At 37.8% G+C, this 20,111-nt stretch overlaps 3 protein-coding genes across 6 annotated transcripts; all 3 read left to right on the top strand.

The window, feature by feature from the left end:
* Positions 1-1,645: 1,645 nt before the first annotated feature.
* On the top strand, positions 1,646-10,571 carry LOC147505984 (RAF-like serine/threonine-protein kinase 24). Its single transcript, XM_086558346.1, is given in 12 exon segments — positions 1,646-1,801; positions 2,115-2,182; positions 2,833-3,095; positions 3,098-4,792; positions 4,794-5,384; positions 5,506-5,583; positions 7,574-7,726; positions 7,999-8,162; positions 8,248-8,395; positions 8,845-8,967; positions 9,634-9,721; positions 10,155-10,571. Coding segments are annotated over 10 exon segments (3,459 nt in total). The 5' UTR covers positions 1,646-1,801; positions 2,115-2,182; positions 2,833-2,843; the 3' UTR covers positions 10,322-10,571.
* Positions 10,572-12,473: 1,902 nt separating this feature from the next.
* On the top strand, positions 12,474-17,618 carry LOC147505985 (RAF-like serine/threonine-protein kinase 20). Of its 4 annotated transcripts, XM_086558348.1 has the most exons (9): positions 12,474-13,356; positions 13,507-13,576; positions 13,943-14,493; positions 14,827-14,973; positions 15,125-15,288; positions 15,364-15,511; positions 16,360-16,482; positions 16,723-16,810; positions 17,296-17,618. In XM_086558348.1, exons 3-9 carry the CDS (start codon positions 14,188-14,190, stop codon positions 17,469-17,471), a joined length of 1,152 nt encoding a protein of 383 aa, XP_086414474.1. In that variant the 5' UTR covers positions 12,474-13,356; positions 13,507-13,576; positions 13,943-14,187; the 3' UTR covers positions 17,472-17,618. The 4 variants fall into 4 exon arrangements, 3 of the variants coding, with proteins under 3 accessions (XP_086414474.1, XP_086414473.1, XP_086414475.1); XR_015193542.1 differs by lacking the exon at positions 13,507-13,576 and having other exon boundaries at positions 16,566-16,810; XM_086558347.1 differs by lacking the exon at positions 13,507-13,576.
* A 650-nt stretch (positions 17,619-18,268) lies between these two features.
* Positions 18,269-19,341, top strand: LOC147505986 (polyubiquitin-like). The gene is made up of 2 exons (XM_086605667.1): positions 18,269-18,292; positions 18,427-19,341. The coding sequence occupies exons 1-2, from the start codon at positions 18,269-18,271 to the stop codon at positions 19,339-19,341; spliced, it is 939 nt and encodes a 312-aa protein (XP_086461793.1).
* The last annotated feature ends 770 nt before the right edge of the window (positions 19,342-20,111 follow it).

The raw sequence follows: 20,111 nt of genomic DNA on the forward strand, positions 1-20,111 counted from the left end.
CTTTTGCAGTAGGGATAATAGTCTGACATGGAGATTAGAAGAGCACTGTACTATTATTTTAAAAAGCTTTTGAAGAGTGGTTTTTCAAGTGACTTTACAACCAGCTTATAGTTTTTCAAGTGACATTACGTAAATATAATTATAACACTCATAATATAGTTAAATGGGATAATAGGTATGGTGGAATTTGCCCGACCCCGAGCTGGGTATATAACTTTGTACAACCTATGTGAGCATTCTTTTTGTTGTTTTCCTTCTTTCATTTAGTGTTCTTTGATGAATTGCATTCAAATAACCGCTCTCTTGAAATTGAAAGATTGAATGTCGAGAATGCAAAACTGGCGGAGATTGACATGCTTCAAGAAATTACTAATTAAAGCAAATTGAAGAGCACACCATCTGAACATGAGACGATGTTGTTGTTTGGTCGGTGCAGTGTCTTATCAAATATTTTTTACCTTAGCTTGAGAAGAGGATAAAAGAGTGTGCATATAAAGATTTATTAGATGTTGTTGCTAGAGTACGTCTTGCACCAAGGGACATACCTATCTGATGGCTATTGTAGGATAAAGTTTTAGAGCAGCTCTATGTGAGGAGAAAGAGTTGTTTAACTGATGGCCTTCTATGTACTAAATATTTCTTTCAAAACTTGAATGATAATCAATGTACGTGAGATGTTGTTGTAGTTGTTTTTTTGGACAGGTTTCTATTCCCTCGATCGTATTTTTTTGGCCAATTATAAATTCAGTAAAAATTACGTGTGTAATAGTATAATTTCTTGTTTCTCTTTTTGTTTTGAGGAAGAATTTAAGATTTAAAGCATAAAAGACCGCCCCCATGGACACAAAAACACCAAATCTTCTAACAAAGCGGCAATATCAAACAGTCAAATTACCAATGATTTATAGCATTAATAATTCAGTGTATTGTTGTAGATCTTTAGAGCATTTGCAATGCAGGTGATAGTTTTCACCCCCTCTATCACCGCCACCTCCTCACTTTTCACCCCTCTATCACCAACCCGTGATAAACAAAGGTGAAGTTCGCATACAATGCAAAGGTGATAAAAATATCTCGGACGGGATGTTGGATTCGATCTCGACATAAAATTGAAAAAAAACTCTCGGACGGAATGAAACATCCGTCCCGAAATTTAAAAAATCGAAAAAAACCGAAAAATCATGCGAGACGGAATCTAACATCCCGTCCGAAAAAAAACCCATTTTTTTAAAAAAACACGAGGCGAATCCAACATCCCGTCCGGAAGTTAACAAGTCGGTGATAAACTTCGGTGGAAGGTTTCACCTTGTTTTGAACTCCCGAAAAACTATCACCGAGTTTATCACCCAGCATTGCACAGCACTTTTAGAGGAAAGTAGGTGATAGTTATCACTTCCCCCCCTCTATCACCTGCATTGCAAATGCTCTTATGTACAGTCGCTCTATCACCGTGATTCACCTGACCAAACACAATTTCAGGATTCCAGGATTACCAAGTGGCCCGTCGACCTAATTTGGCAAAAGTCCGACTTTGTAACATGGCAAAGTTTGGCAACACATAAATGGTCCACTGAGGTCTTAATTCAACTCTCTCTATTTTTTTTACTGGTCCACGGGAGTACGGGACCACAATAACAAGTCACAATACAGGACCATGAAAAAAACACAAACTTTACTACTAAACTTACAAAATCTAGACAAGCCCTTAAAAATCACACGTTGTCAGTCAGTTGCCAGTTCACATCGAACTCTCCGAAAATCTCTCCTTTTATTTAATTTTATTATCTGCAGTCAACTTTAGGTAAAAAATACTTCTTTCTTTTTGTTATTTCTTAAAATTGAAAACCCTAGTTAATTGGACATGAATTTTTTTCACTTTAAATGATAAAATTGGAGTGAGTTTTAGCTGGGTAGTTGAAATTAAGTGATGGGTTAGTAGTTTGATCGTGTTTTTGGAGTTGATTTTGGTATTTTTGTGTTGGTTTGACTTTGGAACTGTTAAAATTGTAAATTTTAGGATTTTGAATTGTGAAAATCAGTGGTGAGCATGTAATTCGTATCAATTTGGATTATTTTGTTGTGATTTGATGTATTTTGTGGTTTTAATTTGTCAGAAAATTGAAGTAATGAAGAAATGGACCGTGGGGGAAGGAAATCGAACCTATAAGGCTTCATAATAAAGGTGCGACATATATAATAGCTGCCGTTTTATTTTTTCATTGGGTCTCCTTAAGTTTAGAGTCTGATTAAGTTTAGATTAAGTTTTGAATTTTCTGATATTGATTATCATGATAGCAAATGGTTAGTCACTTAAGGTTGTTCCGCTCTAGCACTTAAGGTAATTTAAGGATACCATCGTCTTAGTTCAAGTTTAACCATCAAACTTTTTCTAAATATCATGGGGATGCGAACCATCGTGTTACTGTTTCTGTGAAGGAGGGATGAACACATTGTTTTCCTACTAGGGCATGCATCTTTGTTGTTTGAGCTGGAGGGAGCTTCTGTGAGTAAGTTATCGCTCAATCAGGATGTTCTGTTGTTTGAGATGGAGCAGAAAATTCTTCGTGTTTTTCTGCTTAGTCAGGATGTTTGACTAAAAGGATTTAGTGGAGAAAAATCAAAGTTGGACCATTAGGATTATATATTTATGTAAGATGTGTATTTTGTTATACCAAACATTGGGAAGCGTTATTATTTAGCTGTTCTTGTGGAAAGTTTGAGTTATATTTTTTTCTAGCTGTTTACATTAAGTTACCAGATTTTTTTTCTTCACTGGTCCCCCTCACCCTCCAAGTTCATACTCCAGACTTATTATATTCTCTCTTTTTTCAGAAAAGTGTCTGATGGAGCAATCAAAAAATTATAACCAATTTCAGTACAGTGCGGCAGAGAATAGAAATGATGGACTTAGCACTTCAAATCAGAGATTTCTGCATGACCCATCGGGCTCCATAAACACAAACATTAGGCCACCAGATTTCACTCCATCAAGAGGAACTAAAGCTGTGAATTTCTCCATTCAGACAGGTGAGGAGTTTGCTCTGGAATTTATCTTGAGATCGGCGATTCCCAGAAAGCCTTCCATTCCAAAGCGTGGCTGGTGATTCGAAAGCAATCGTCAACCTATATGGATCTCAAGGGAATTATAGGAATTAGTCACGGAGGATCTGACAGTGGATCAGATATGTCGATGTTTTCTACAGTTGAGAAGGGCCGTGCTAAGGAGTTTGAGAAGAAGGCCTCCTATGGACATGAAAACAGAACTTACTATGACTCTCTGCGACTAGGTCCACGTACCTTGTCCCGGAATGGCAGTAGTCAGAATTTTTCTCATGGCTATGCTTCTTCAGGAGCTTCCGATAGTTCATCATCAAAGATTAAGTTTCTCTGCAGCTTTGGTGGTAAAATCTTACCCCGTCCCAGTGATGGAAGGCTTAGATACGTGGGAGGTGATACACGTATTATTCGGATAAGCAAATCCATTTCCTGGCAGGAACTTTTACAAAAGACTGTTCTAATTTTCAACCAAGCTCATACCATCAAATATCAGCTTCCTGGGGAGGATCTTGATGCATTAGTTTCGGTATCTTGTGATGAGGATCTGCAGAATATGTTAGAGGAATGTAGTGTCCTAGAACATGGAAGTCAATCGCAGAAACCTAGGATGTTCCTTGTATCCACATCAGAGTTAGATGATCCTCATTTCGGTCTGGGTAGCATGGATGGTGATTCTGAAATGCAGTATGTAGTTGCTGTCAATGGCATGGACCTTGGACCAAAAACAAATTCAAGTGGACAGTTAGCAAGTACTTCAGCAAATGATTTGGATCAATTACTTGGCCTTAATGCGGAAAGTGAGATGAGTAGAGCTGCAAGAGATTCAACTAGGACTAGTGCATTCCCTTTTGCAAGTTCTCCTGCACCTCCCACTACTACTGCACACATTTTAACTGAAGGATTACATTCAGCCACTTCTGTGCCAGAGAAGGGAGTTTCATTCTTGGATCCAATTGACAGTGTGAAACACCAGGAATCTGTACCGGTTCTACTGCGCTCCGATGCTTTGGTGCAAAGACATAAGTCCAATGATGAAGACAGTGACAGCTTTTTTGATGGAGCAGCTAACGTTGGATATACTGCCTCAGAGGCTGATTCGACTGAATTTGGCTATGAGCCGCCTGTACCACCTCAGAGGGTTTTCCATTCTGAGAGGATTCCCCAAAAGCAGGCACAGCCCGAATTACAAAATCGATTGTCCAAGTCTGATGATTCCTTTGGTTCTCAGTTACGGATGTCACATTCACGTTCTGGCGTGTCACAGCAGGAGCCAATCACTGAATCCGTTGATAAAGTGAATGAAGTTAATTTGGCTTCCCAGATGGAGCCGTCAGTTTCCTCAGAAAAACCACTGCAGGCTCCAAGGGTTGAAGAGGGTCTAGAGCAACTTGAGAAGTTTAAAGAGTTGGCTAATACAATTAGTACCAAGAGTGCACATGAGCTGAAGTCAGAATCTAAGAACTCTGAGTTGAATAGTCCAGGAACAATCACGATGGATGATCAAAATATCATTAAGATGGATGGGGTTTATCAAGAGAGTGACATTTGTAAGCCACAAGATACTTTCGTAAATGATGGTGGACCGGCTAGAGTCAGAACTAACTTGAAAGAAGTCTCTCATGACGAATCAAAAACAGCTGAAATCAACTCATCAGCTAGGCAAGTAACTTCTAAGCAATGTGAGGACCCTGCATCTATCCTACCAGAGCTTCATTGGGGTGAGATAGCTTCCAGTGGACATTTATAGTAATGACGTCCTTGAGCAATCAAATAATACCGTTCAGGTAGGGGCCTCCACTAAAGATGCACCTCAAGTTGAGCCCTCGGTTGCCAAGCGTTCTGCTCGAGAGCGTGGAGATATTCTTATTGACATCAACGACCGGTTCCCTCGGGATTTCCTGTCAGATATATTTTCAAAGGAAAGATCGACTGAAGACTCCTCTAGCATAAGTCCGTTGTACAGTGATGGAACTGGATTGAGCATGAACATGGAAAACCATGATCCTAAACATTGGTCATTCTTTCAGAATTTAGCACAGGATGAGTTTGTTAGAAATGATGTTTCTCTTATGGATCAGGACCATCTTGGATATTCGTCTCCACTTACTAAAGTTGACGAAGGGAGTTCTGGAGCCTATAATTTTCCACAACTAACGACCGATGTGAATGCCTTGGGACCTGTGGATTCTCAAATTTTTTTTGAGGAGGAAATTCAGCAGGAACCATCTGTTGCTTCACAGGTCAAGGGAACTGAGTTTGTGCAGTTTGATGAAATGTCCTATGCAAAAACAGGGGAGAATCCAGGAACACCGGAGTCAGATTATGAGGTAATTGTCTCTTTCCACTGATTTGTGTTTTAAATGCATTCTTCCTTTACAGAAATAATAATAATTAGAATCACTATCCTGCTGCCAGATTTTTAAATGTGAATCTGCTTGATGCTTTCAGGATGGAAAGTTAAGAAATGATGATTTTGGTGGATCTCTTCTCAATTCTTCTCTTGGAGAATTCGATATCAACTTACAGGTATGATCCTTTGGTATGATTGTTCATGAATGATTAACAAGCATTTTTTTTTTTCATTTTTTTGGTAAGTAAAATTTATTGATTAGGATGTAAATAAATACAAATGCGAGAGGAATCTCACTTACAGGGGGCAACCAGTTATACACTGGAGGACAGACACCTCCCATGGTGTAATGCCCCTTCTAAGAAGCACCTTAATAAATATATATGCCCCTATGACAACCCAATTACAAACTCTCAACCACCTACAATCCGAATATTAAACCAGAGATCCCAATTTTTCCCCCACCACCAGCAACTACACCATCGCTAGCGAAACATTCAGTTATCGTACCTGATTATCTTCATTTCTCTCTATGATAGGCTAATAGTTGTCCAAATCAAGCCCCATAGTGTGCTCGATCCCACTCCTTAAATGTTATTTCCAAGTATTTCCCCAAAGAGTTTCTCAAGGCCATTTCTTCCTAAACCAGATGATACTCCCAACTTTCCTGCTAATGGCACGACCATGTATTTGATCCAATCGTGAGAGTCATCAGTGTTTTGGCAATTGTACGTTCTCTTCGCAATTTCACCAACATTCCTTCAATAAGATTTTCATTCTGCAACGTCCAACGGCGATCGTCCAAGTCAAATGAACCGGTTCCTACTCCTGCAGTACCACTGCTAGATAGCTCAACACCATAGCCTCGAGATACTTTGCCATGAAAAGCAGCGTCCACTACTTCGGTAGACCTCACACCTACTGCCCCAACCTCATTATACATGCTTACCATGCTGCTGTTGACTCCCTCCAAAGGATGTTTTTGCATCAACCCGTTACCACCACTGTCCTCCAACATAGCATGCACTCCAGTGACCACCTCTGTAACTATTTCACTGTGTTGCAGCTCCCCCAGGCCATTCGTAGTCACGCCTGTGGCACCACAAACTCTTCAACTTCCAATACATCCTCCTTTTCCATTGCTACATTGACCTGCAGAGAATTCTGCCCCACCCCAAAGGGATTCTATCATTTCTCCATCCTATCTGCACTTACCTGTGAGTAATGGCATGAATCCTCTGTGGTTCAGTTTGAGGTTCTAGAGAAAACGAGTTCTTCTCTTCCTCTTCTAATCGTTTGATTGATCTTCGAATTAGTTTTCATTGATAGACTCTTCTGCATCTCTTGGACTGGACGTTTGCCCTTTTAGCTAGTAGTTGGGCCTCCATTAATGGGCTGTCCAACTTAGAAACAGTGATCGGGCCTGGAACAGATGCTGCAGCATCAATTTCACTTTCTGAAAGGCTAGAAATGGGCCCATCCAAGGCCTTCCCGCTGAAGGTGACACGACACTATGTGAAGCACACAGGCTTAGATGATCACTGTGTAATGTGCATTAATCAATATTTTCTCTATTAGTGGGATAAACTGGTTCTCTGGATTGTCTGTGTTGAGGTGAAATGCGACAAATATGTTGCTTTGTCAACTCCGTTCTTTATATGAAAATCCATTTACATAATTAATTAGTAATGTTACTAGGATCTTTGTTTAGCTATGGTGGATATACAGTTTTCCAAGTGTGTTCTTACCGAATCTTCTGATCGCAGCTATTTGCGATCCACTCTCAAAATGTGGGAGTGCAGTTTTTGACAGGGTCTTCGACCCTCCTAAATGGTTCTGTTAACCTAGGCCCTTGCCTTTGTCTTTTTAACAAATGACCCAATACTAGTGAGTTTTTGTCCTCTCACTTTATCTCCATTTGCATTGGTATTGAGTTATTTTGTGTTAGTTTAGAATTTAGATAAAAAACTCATGACTAACTATTAATATAGTCTGGATCTCAAGTAATAGTCACATGATCTGAAGAAAGATTCCACTTCCATGAAGTTATACTGGATCTTCTTACATTATTTTGTAAATCTTGTCAGCTGCAGTTGAAACTATTTATTGCAATTAAATATTGGAGGTAGTCCTTTGAAATGTGTTAATTTTGACGGTCCATTATAGATCATAAAGAATGAAGATCTTGAAGAGCTGAAGGAACTTGGTTCTGGCACATTCGGGACTGTCTATCATGGAAAGTGGAGGGGTACTGATGTTGCGATTAAGAGAATAAAGAAGAGCTGCTTCACTGGTCGATCATCGGAGCAAGAGAGATTGGTGAGAACCTCACTCGTGTTATGTTCAAAATAATTATCAGCCCTTCTCTCTTTTCTTGTGTTTAAAGTAAATAAGAAATATATTACGGTCCGTTCATCTTTTGAAGGTATGCAAGCTGAAAAGATGGAGTTCTTACAGCTTTCTATCTTCAATAAGCTTTCATGCTTTTCATATGGATGTAGCCTTTATATTTTGAGGCCCCGCCATTGACCTTTATTATGGTTTATTTGTTACATAGTAATTTTTTTTAATGTATGTCGATGCTTTCCCAGACGGTGGAGTTTTGGCGAGAAGCTGATATCCTCTCAAAGCTTCACCATCCAAATGTGGTGGCATTTTATGGTGTTGTGCAAAATGGTCCAGGGGCTACTTTAGCAACTGTAGCAGAATTCATGGTCAATGGTTCCCTTAGGCATGTTTTACTACGCAAGGACAGGTACTTTCTTTGTGCTTTCGATGAAATTTTTTAAGTATGATTTTGGCTTTAATCTCTAATCCCACTCCCCCTTTTTTCTTTTCAGGTATCTTGATCGTCGAAAGCGGCTCATCATTGCTATGGATGCAGCTTTTGGAATGGAATATTTGCATTCCAAAAATATTGTGCATTTTGATTTGAAATGTGATAATTTGCTTGTGAACCTGAAAGATCCTCAACGGCCTATTTGCAAGGTAATTATTATGTTCTTAAGAAAAAGCTTTTGTAAGGTCTAAACTTCTAATGGTTTCACCGTTCACCATGGGAAGTAATACGGCAGGAACCACTTGTTAGTGGAGGGATTTTGGTGATTGTTTGCTTATCTACTCCTGTATTGGGGATGTTTACAACCTAAAGAAGTGTATTCTCATCCAAACATATCCACTCTACCCCGTATGTAAACTTTCTCGCACAGATCTTGTGTTGAAGTTGTAATATTCTCCTACACCTCTCCCTGTTGTAGAAGTGTAGAACACCATGTAGTTTCCCAAGAAATGTGAATGTGTGGTGAATCAAACTTACCTCAAATAAAAGATTCCGGAGCTGCAAGAGCGCTGTTATCTCAATTTTCCACTGCAGTGATGCATATGATGCCATAACAAGATTGACACATCTTTGAACAAATAAATCTGCTTTTGAACAGGTTGGAGATTTTGGTTTGTCAAAAATAAAGAGAAATACCCTTGTTACTGGTGGAGTGAGGGGAACCTTGCCGTGGATGGCCCCGGAGCTATTGAATGGCAGTAGCAGCAAGGTTTCTGAAAAGGTAAGCTACCATTGTGATTTGCATATTTAGCTTTTTCATAGGCCTAGTGACATTATCTTAGAAATCTGGTTATTAGGTTATTTGGAGAGAGTGTGTATGACTCTTCTGGTCTTAAACTTTAGTACTTGGCTTTAGTACTCCATGACTAATCGACAATGTACTCAAAAACACGCCTAGGCTCTCGCTTAGCTTCTACCTGCCCCTCTAAACTACCTAGCCACATTTATTTTTTAATGAAAGACTGATCCCACTAGATTAAAATATGCATGACCATGCCTGGTTGGTAGCTACAAAAGTTGATAGGGCCTTGCGAATAAGCCCATCTTGCTAAGCTTAGTGGCCCATGAATGACTAGTACAACTAGTTACACTAAAATTAACTGAAATAAAAGACAAGGATAAATTTCTAATGTTCTCCAAAATAGGCCTCCATATCCAATCATATGAAGCGTCAGGTTGGTTAAACATGTTCAAAATTTGCGTACTGTTCCAAAATGACAATGGTATCCTTGTTGTCTTGCATATCCCATTGCAAACTCAGCTGCAAGGAGTTGAGCTTCAAACTTGGATGTAGTGTGTCCTTTTTGCGTGGCAGCTGTAATGCATGTCCCATTCCAATGCCTGACCTAGGTCCATACTGGAATTGATAATTATTATTCAATGGCAGGTTGATGTGTTCTCTTTTGGAATTGTACTATGGGAGATTCTCACGGGTGAGGAACCTTATGCGAACATGCACTACGGGGCAATTATAGGTATGTACTTCATATTCCTTTAAGGTGCTTGTTTGATAAGTATTTTGAAAGCTCAATCGTTGGGGTTTGGGTTGACATATTTATCATTGGTCCATTCTCAAGGATGGAAAAGCCTAATAAGGAAATTGAGACAGGATGGCTACAGTTATCTGGTGGTCAATCTTGTCAAATGTTGCATTTTTATTGTTCAAGAAGCCGAAATCGTCAAATAAGCAGGATTCCTGAGAAAGCCAATTTAAATCACCATTAAGTAGGCCATACAGCCATAGCGTTCATATATTGGTATTTTTTTATTACTCGTAAGGCAGACTGGTCTGTTATACTGTTTGACGCTGCAACCTTTTTGTACTTTTGCTTACTAGAGGAGCATCTCATATTTCTTTTCATGGAGATATTGGTCTGGTATCGACTGACACTTACCATGTACTTGCAGGTGGTATTGTAAGTAACACACTTAGGCCACCAGTGCCCAGCTTCTGTGACTCGGAATGGAAAAGGTTGATGGAAGAGTGTTGGGCTCCTGACCCTGTTGCTCGACCATCGTTCACTGAAATAGCCAGTCGTTTAAGAGTGATGTCTTCAAAGGCACCAAGCAAATGATAGTTTTACCCAATTTTCACCTTATTTGTATGTTTTACACCATTATTTATTATGATTCATGTTATTATTGTGCTACTTGAGTGTATTATATAATTATACTAGCTGGCATTATAAGAGGTATGTAATATGAAAGGGGGCTTCTTGTTTGCGAGTGTAAAGAGCTTGGCTGGGTGAACCATCATCATATTGTTGTTTTTGGTTTCCGAAAATTATTATCATATCGTTGTGATTGTGGAAAAGTTGAGAAAAATCAACTGTTCATTTTTTGAACAATACAATGGGGTTATGGCATACCCGTACGTAACTTGCATTAGAATCGAAGGTGGAAACAAAATGTGACTGCTAAAGTTGTGTGTTGATGCTTTTTTATAGTTCCTTCCTTATTATCTGTCATATCATTGTTATATTGAGGAGAACAGATCTGTTTGTTCTGACTGTTCAATCCTTTAATAGTTAAGAAAAAAAAAAATTGAAAAAAAGGGTAAATGATGAGGGAGAATTAAGATGTTTGTTTTCAATCCATACTAACCAATAAAGCGGGTTTGTGGATCAATGTGCATTAATTTCTGCTTAAATTTAAATAGGAAATTGTTCTGAAGTTGCCGTCAAGGCTAAACCAATGCAACATCTGTTGGAATGAGAAGCTTGCCTAAGCTCATAAAATGGAACTTCGATAAATCTCGAATAGAATTGAGGACTGCTAAGAATTAAGTATGTACAAATCTCGCTACAGTATACCACTAACTACTGTACGAGGTATGGAGAGCTAAACATGAACGCAGAATATGGGACAGTTGAACATGTCTTCGATCTATATAATTGTATAAAGTTAAGTTGGAATTAATTTAAGTTGTAACTTCGTTGACTACTGATAAAAAATATGTTCTCAAACCTAAAATCATGCATGTTGTGGTAAATTTCAACTTGTTCCAATTCTCCAGTTGGCATAATTAATTGTCAACCTAACATGTGTAGCAGAGTAGGTCCATTTTTCTTCCCCTCTTCATCATCACCGGACTCTGGAGCTGCAAATCACGCATGCAACGGGATTGAACTCCTTCTCATCAGTATCCAGGACTTTATTTGTTATTCGTTATTGTTATCAAGTTATAATAAGCAAAATAAATGTAAATGTCTCTTACTTTCAAAGGTACTTAAAAATGGGAGCAGACATGGCGGTGGAACTTGACTGACTGAAAATTGAGTAGCTAATCTATTACACATTCCAGGTACATGCTTGTTCCTTAAATTATTGGATAGTTCATTTCATTTAAAATGTCACTTAGATTCAATAGTTCATTCCATTCAAGTTAGTATTAGGTAATTAAGATTACATTTGGTCCAGGAAACTGCCAAAACAAGTCCATTTTACAATTGTGAAGGACCATACTTTGTTTTGCTTGAACTTTAGATTAGAGACCTTATTCAGGTACTTTATTTTCTTAAACTTGAATTACTTGGAAACCGGATTATAATGCTCTGGAGACTGGAGCCCATCTTTTTATAACTTAGGCTTTGTTCCCACTTTATGATTCTATTTGGCTTAGAATTAATTAACTGGATATTGCAGATTGGGCTTTGGCCTCATGGCGACTTTTGACTGCGTGCAATTTGTTTAGAAAGAAGTTTTGATACTTTTTATGAGTACAAGAAAATTTGATTCATATGGTTTGTGTGTGTGTGTGTGTGTTTTTTTTTGGTAATGTAGCAAAAGTATAGCTTATGGAATCGTTGAATTAGAAATCCTTTGTAACATTTTTTTCTGCTCACTCACAAAATCTTTAGATGAATTTCTTGATAGACCTTACTATTTAATTTTTTTGATCGGTGATAAACCTTACTAGCTCGCTTGATGAATGCCAGTTTCTGTCCACCGCATTTTCATATTTTTCTTCATCTTGTCATTGGTTGAACAGCTACTCGTAGCTATACCGCATCATCAAAGATTATGAAGAATCCTAGTAGACTAGAAGAGGATGATGACAGCTTGGAATCAATTAATAAGATCATGAGTGAACTAGCAAAAGAGAACCCCCAACTATTTTCAAATGAGCAGCTTAAGAGCTTTACATCAAATTTCGAGAGTAAAGTGGGTTTTGGTGCATTTGGAGATGTCTACAAAGGTCAATTTCCAATGATCAAAGCAAAATTGTTGTTAAGGTTTTGAAAAACAACATGCCAGATGTAAAGCAAAAGCAGGGTGTAACGAGACAACAATTTATAGCTGAAGTGAGCACAATGGGAAGAACTTACCATCACAACCTAATTAAACTGTATGGATTTTGCTATGATGACAACATAAAGGCGCTTGTTTATGAGTACATGGAGAATGGATCACTGGATAAGGTTTTGTATGAGAACTACCTAAGGGTAGAGTGGATAGACTTATATGTCATTGCTATTGAAGTAGCAAAGGGACTCTCTTACTTGCACGAGAATTGCAGGCCGATAATAATTCACCATGATATAAAGGCCACGAATGTGTTGCTTGACTCAAATCTTTCTCCTAAGATTACAGATTTTGGATTGGCCAAACTTTGTAACATGAATGTAAGTTAAGTCGCACAGAGCAGATTCAGAGGGACAGAGGGTTACGCTGCTCCGGAGGTTTGCTTGGGAGCAAAAGCAATAACGTATAAATGCGATGTTTACAGCTTTGGAATGATGTTGTTTGAAATCTTGAGGAAAAGGAATCACGAAGACCAAAATTGGTTTCCAGGACAATTTTGGGGATACTTTGAGAAGGGACAACTCGGCGAAATTCTTACAGAATGTAGCATCGGTGAGAATGATTAAGAGCAAGCAAAAAGATTATCTATGGTTGCGTTACTATGTTCTCAAAGTCATCCACAAGAAAGACCTTTAATGAGCGATGTGGTGAAGATGCTCGAGGGTGTAATTAAGCTTCAGCCGCTACGTATGAATCCATTTCCGTATTATGACTCTTCTTCCAGTGAAAGCAGCATGAGTGGTGATTCCACAAGTACTCGTGGTCGTGCAGTACCCTCAGTAGTTTCACCCGACTTTAATAAAAGGTACTTATCACAACTCGGGATTTCTTTTTTTTAAATTTGGCGTTGGATGCTCAATTTAGCTTGAACATCAAACATTTCTCAAGTTTAATTACTAATCAATGTAGTTTAATGCTATCTGACCAAATAACAAACACATTTAATTTCACGAAGAGCAATATAGCATCATCAATGGTGCCTTGGAATTGTGAAGATGCAAACTTCAGAAAACAACCCTCCACTGGTATGTGAAAAATTCTTTGCCATTCCTTAACCAAAATTGCTGCAATATTTGCACACAATCATAGCTATCATGAGACGACATACGTTGTTGCGTATTGTTTGTACAAATAAATTTAAATATCCATCACACATAATTATAACAGTCGCGACTCTATGGAATCTTATCTCCTTTTAGATCAATCTTCTCCTCGCACCCAGTGTTGAGATGATGAGATGTGAGATAACATTGGAGGTCAGGATAGTTGGGCCAAGACCGTTGGTGTTGCTCTTAGAGTTAGAGATGTAGTAACCTGATGCTTTGACATTAGTATAAAGTAAAAACTATTACATTAATAGAACTCTCTTACCCTTTCCATTATTTTTTCAGCCTACATGAAGAGGATTCGACCGATAAGGAATTTGCGTTCACTCGCACTTTGAGACAACCTCTTCAGGGTTCTACAGTTGATGAAAAGGTCTTTATATCTACAAGAATGCTCAATACTGAGAACTTATTCATATTCCACTTCCAAAGAGTTATACTTGATCTTAGTTATAAAGCCTGTCACCTGCAGTTGAAACTATTCATTACCATGAAGTAATAGACACTTCATCTACCTGAGCTTCATTGGGATGAGATTACTTGCAATTTCTCACATGGTAAATGATGTCAATGAGCATTTAAAGTTTTCTGTTCAGGTAGGGGCCTCTGTGAAAGATGTTCCTCAAGTTGAATACTCTGTTGCCAAGAGTTCCACTCCAGAGCATGGAGAAATTCTTATTGACATCAACGACCAGTTCCCTCGTGATTTTCAATTTTCATATGTAAGATTGACTACGGATGACTCTGGCATTAATTCATTGTACATAGATGGAACTGATTTTGGTGAATCTCTTGTGGATTCTACTCCAGAAGATTTTGATAATACTAGTTACCAGGTATGGTTCTTCAGTATGATTGTTCATGACTGAACTATAGTGAGTTCTTATCCCCAACTTTCTCTTTATTTGCATTTGTAATGAGTTTATTTTGGTGTTGCTTTAAATGAAGGCGAGACCTTATAATTAATTATTAATACATAGTATTGATATCAAGTAGTACTGTAATATCTGAAGAATAATATTACTTCCAAGAAGTTATGCTAGATCTACTTACATTAGATTTTAAATCCTCTTAACTGCAGTTGAAACTTGAAACTAGTTATTATCATGCATTATTGAAGTTAGTTCTTTGAAATGCGTTAATTTTGAGAATTTGAGGGTCCATTATAGATCATAAGGAATGAAGATCTTGAAGTGCGGGAGGAACTTGGTTCTAATAAATTTGAATCTGTCTATCATGGAATTTGGGGAGACATAAATGTTGCGATTAAGAGAATAGGAGAGAGAAGCTTCACTGGTCAATCCAGGGAGAGATTGGTGAGTATTTCATGTGTTATGTTATGTTCATTTGTTGAGGATTCCAGCTTCACTGAAAAGAATCTAGTCTTAGACTGAAATTTCTATCTTCAAACATCTGGTATCATCACCCAAAGGTTTTACCAACAATATATAGCAATCCTCTTCTTAGGTCATGGAGTTTTGGATAGAAGCTGAAATCCGCTCAAGGCTTCACCATCCGAATGTGTTGGCATTTTATGGTGTTGTGCAAGACGGCCCAGGGAGTACAATAGCTAATGTAACAGAATTCTTGGTTGATTGTTCTGTTAGACATATTTTACTACACAAGGACAGGTATTGTCTCTGATATCGGGATTTATCTCTGATTTCACCCCCCATTACTTTTTTGTTTATGTGTTTAAATTTCAGGTACATCGACCGTCGTGAGCAACTCATTATTGCTATGGATGCAGCTTCTGGGGTGGAATATTTGCATTCTCAAAATGTTGTGCATTTTGATTTGAAATGTGAGAATTTTCTTGTGAACCTGAAAGATTCTCAACGACCTATTTGCAAGGTAATTATTATGTTCTTAAGAAAAAGCTCTTGTAAGCTCTAAAATTCTAATGTGTTTGGTTCACCACGGGAAGTACTACGTTGGGACCACTTTTAGCAGAGGCATTTTGGTTTGTACAACCTAAAAGAGTGTAATCTCATATATTCCCGCGCCACTCCCTATCGGATATCTAAAGCCTCTCATAACAATATATAAATCCTAGGCCGCTCCACTCATTGCTAATTGGTTTAGATTTGGATGCCCAAATCTATCATGGTATCATAGCAGGCTATTTCTCTGGCCCCAAGTATTCACGTGTATGGCTCAAGATACGCAACACATGAGGGGGCCGTGTTGAGATTTATAATCCCGTGCTGGATATCTAATCCCGTAAATGGACATGTCCGTTTAAGAGAAAGCCTGTCTAAATCCTTAATCTTTGGATGACAATATATAATTTGTGGGGCTGCTCCATGCCAATTGGTTTTGACTTGGATTCCCAGCATTATCAATTACCTTGGGAACCACTGTTAGACTGTTAGTGGAGAGGCTATGCGGCTGTGTTATCTTATCTGAAGCAGGGATTTTTTCGTTCGAAAGATGTATAATCTCAACCAAACTTTCCCACACCTGAAGATTAATATGCTCCTACACTCTTCAGTATCTGAGCAAACCATGTATTTTTCCAATAAAGGTGAATTTCCGTGGTGATTCAAACTTGCCCTAAATAAAAGATATTGGAGCTGCATGAGTACTCTTGTTATTATTATAATCCATTGTATACTCATTTCTCGTACTTTTCCTATGCTGATGCATAGATGCCATAAAACAATCGACACATTTGAACAAATAAATATGCTTTTTAACAGGTAGGGGGTTTTGGTTGGTCAAAAAGAAAAGGAACTACCCTTGTTTATGGTTGCACGAGGGGAACCTTACAATGGATGGCCCCAGAGCTAGTGAATGGCAGCAGCCGGAACATTTCTGAAAAGGTGAGCTGCCACATTGTAATTTGTATGTTTACTCTTTCATTAGGCCTACAAAGATAATCTTATATCCAGTCATTTTGTGTCAGTATGGCACTTTGTATCCTCTATTCTCAACATGGTGCTGTAGCACTGGGTCTGTTAATGGCTATGTACTCAAAAGTGTGTCTAGGCTCCCGCTTAGCCTGCCTGTGCTTTTAACTGCATAGGCTAATGGTGGAAAGAATGGTTATTGTTCATTGGCAAGTTGATGTGTTCTCTTTTGGAATTGTACTATGGGAGATTCTCACGGGTGAGGAACCTTATCCAAACATGCTCATTGGGACAATAGTAGGTATGTTCTTCAGCTTCCTTTAATGTGCTGGTTTACGAGTATTTTGGGACGTTTAATTGGTGGGGTAGGGTTGACAGGTTAATAAACAATCCATTCTTAAGTAGTGAATACGCTAATAAGGAACTTGAGACAGGACGGCTACAATCATCTGTTGGTTGATTTTATGAATTTTACATTTTTTATTGTTCAAGAAGTCAAGACCATCAAATAAGCGGGATTAATGAGAAAGCCAATATAAATCAACCAATAATAGGCCATAGTGCTCATATATTGGTCCTTTCCCTGTTTTGGCTGGTTTAAAGTTATTAATATCAGAATATCGTTCTTTACTCGTAAGAGAAATTTGTCTGTTGAGGTATACAGTTTGACGCTGGAACTGTTTTGTCTTCTAGATGAGCATCTCGTATTTCTTCTTGTAGACATATTGGCCTTTTAAGAACTTGTAGATGAGCATCTTCATACTGACTCTTTCTCTTCATATGCAGATGGTATTTTAAGTAACACACTTAGACCACCAGTGCCCAGTTTCTGTGACTCGCAATGGAGACAGTTGATGGAACAGTGTTGGGCTCATGATCCTGTTGCTCGACCATCTTTCACTGAAATAGCCAGTCGTTTAAGGGTGATGGTTTCACAGACAGCAAGTCAAGCAAGCACATAATACATTTTCCATTTTTCACGTTATATGTATGTGTTACACTCATATACTTCTATTTGTCATGATTCATGTTATTAATATGTTACATGTGTAGTTTTGTGGATTACATTACAATTAGTTGGCATTTTTAAAGAGGTATGTAATGTGAAAGGGCTCCATGTCTCTGAGTTTAAAAAAAAAAAATCTAGGGAAATGTTATCAAATTGTTATGATTGTGGGAAAAAAAATTATGAAATATAGAATTGCTCTTCTGATTGTTTGTGAATTAGAACAAATTGTAAAATAGTTCCAGATTTATTCGTCAATTTGCGTTGGTGTAAATTAAACTGAGGAAAACAGGTATGTTTGTTCCGACTGTTTAGTTAATTTCCTTGAAGCTCCAACATTTCCAATTTATCCAAATGATGTGTTAGTCAAGCCCAGCTTTCTGGAAAAAGAAAATCCTTGATACCAGTGGTATACTACGAATTCACATACCTTGTAATGATCGCAGTTGATGGTTGTGAATTTGTGATGGACAGTTTAATGGCTTGACTAGAAAAAAAGTACTTAAAATGGATGTAAATATTTTCTTCAGGTACCTTTGTTAGCGTCAGTTTTCAAAACGATAACCATGGTAGACGTAGACTACAATTTCCTAAACAAATGTCATAAAAGGTATGACTAATTAATTTCTACAACTTCCAATGTTTGAGTTCCAGTTCCAATTGTTTGATCTTCAGTTCTCCTTCACAAAATTTAGTCCCTCGGCAATTCAATCTCTTTGATCTTGTTCACCGTCTTCATCATATACTATTACAATGACAGTTTCAAGTTCTGAACAGGTCCTCATTATTCTCTAATACACAACACACCCACCCACACACACAGAGGTCACATTTCATATTTGTGGGCAAGTTGTTTTGAATGTTGGTGTTATCTGTGATATTTCTTCTATGTCGTTTTCATGTAATTGCAGATGAAAGTTTATTTGAAGGTAACAAAGACCATTTCCCTTGAAATGGATAGACTTGACACAACTGAGGATGTCAAAGCTAAGTTATTCGAAATAGAGGGTGTTCCAGAAAACCAATTAGAGTTATTTTTCAACGGGAGGCATCTCAATGATGGGGAAGATTTGAAAGAATATGGCATCCAATATGGTTCTACCCTGCATTTGCTTCTCAGCCCTGCAACGTCTATGGTGATACATGTAAAATTACAATGGCGTCAATATGTATATACACTTGATGTAAATGGATGGGATACTATCCATAATGTCAAGAACAAACTTCATTACAAGAAGCAATGCACAATGGATGGGATGAGCCTCATTTACAATGGAAAACAACTCCATGATAACAAGACTTTGGCAAGTTATGGGATTTGTACAGGATCAATCTTACAAGTGGCAGACAGTGCAAGAGATGTAATGGAAATTTTTGTTCGTTCAACAACAGGAAAAACGATTGAGCTTGAAGTGGAGCAATTAGACACTGTCGAGAATGTCATGATCATGATTGAGACAACTACGGAAGTCCCAGCAAACCAGAACAAATTGTACTTTGGTATGAAGAAGTTGGAAAATGACAGGACACTGAAAGACTACAATATACGGAACTTGTCAATATTGGAACTGGTCTCATTCCTTGGCATGGTGATATTTGTGAGGACACTCAATGGCAGGACAATTGTGCTCGAGGTGGATAGTTATGAGACTGTTAAAAATGTGATGAAAAAGATTCAAGATATAACTGAGATACCAATCAAAACGGATCGTTTGGCACTAGCATATGCAGGGAAGAAGCTACAAGCGGAGTACACCCTTGAGGACTATGATATCAAAAATGAGTCAATCCTTAACCTTACGCTTCTTAATTGTATTGGCTGCTAAAAATGGGTGAAGTATTTTAGATTTGAAATCACAATTGGCCAAGATGAAATTAAATGTAATTACTTGGATCAAATTTCTATGGAATGTCAAAAATATTAATGGTGCCAATATTTGGCTATGAGCAACACTACTCATTTAATGGACCTTTCTTCTAATTCCTTAATAGTTTCATCTCTGACTGACTTTTTTCAAACTATCCATACTGTTTCGGTGTTTCCAGAGTCCGAATTTGTTCACCACTTCACCAGCGAATTTGCTGGTAAAAACTACCAGCGCTCTTAGTGGGCCACGTGTATAGAGATAACTAAAATAATATTTTCCTTTTTATTTTTCCATTGTAGAGAAATTAAAAAATACTTTTCTACACACTATATGATAGCTGGGTTTTATGGAACTCTCTCTCTACAATCGAGTAGTCAATTTGTGATCTCTCTATTTGTTCAATTTAGAAACACTTTCCTCATACAAATTAAAACAAGCCCCCTCTTTATTAATAATTTAAAAGAATCTCTCTAATATCACTTAAATTATATAATCATCCTCCATTTCTCTCACTGAAATTAGAACAAGCTTTCTTTTATTAATAATTTAGAAAAACCTTTCTAATATCACTTCAATAACATAGTTATCTTATACTCCCCTATATAATTACAATTATATTAGAATCTAAAGAAACTATAGTAACTAAATGACGGGTTTTAAGACTTTTAAAACAAATAATTAAAAAAAACAAACGACGATGCGTAGCACGGTTCGTATACTTGTATATT

Source organism: Coptis chinensis, chromosome 4, assembly GCF_015680905.1.
Source record: "Coptis chinensis isolate HL-2020 chromosome 4, ASM1568090v1, whole genome shotgun sequence".
Classification (NCBI taxonomy): Eukaryota; Viridiplantae; Streptophyta; class Magnoliopsida; order Ranunculales; family Ranunculaceae; genus Coptis; species Coptis chinensis.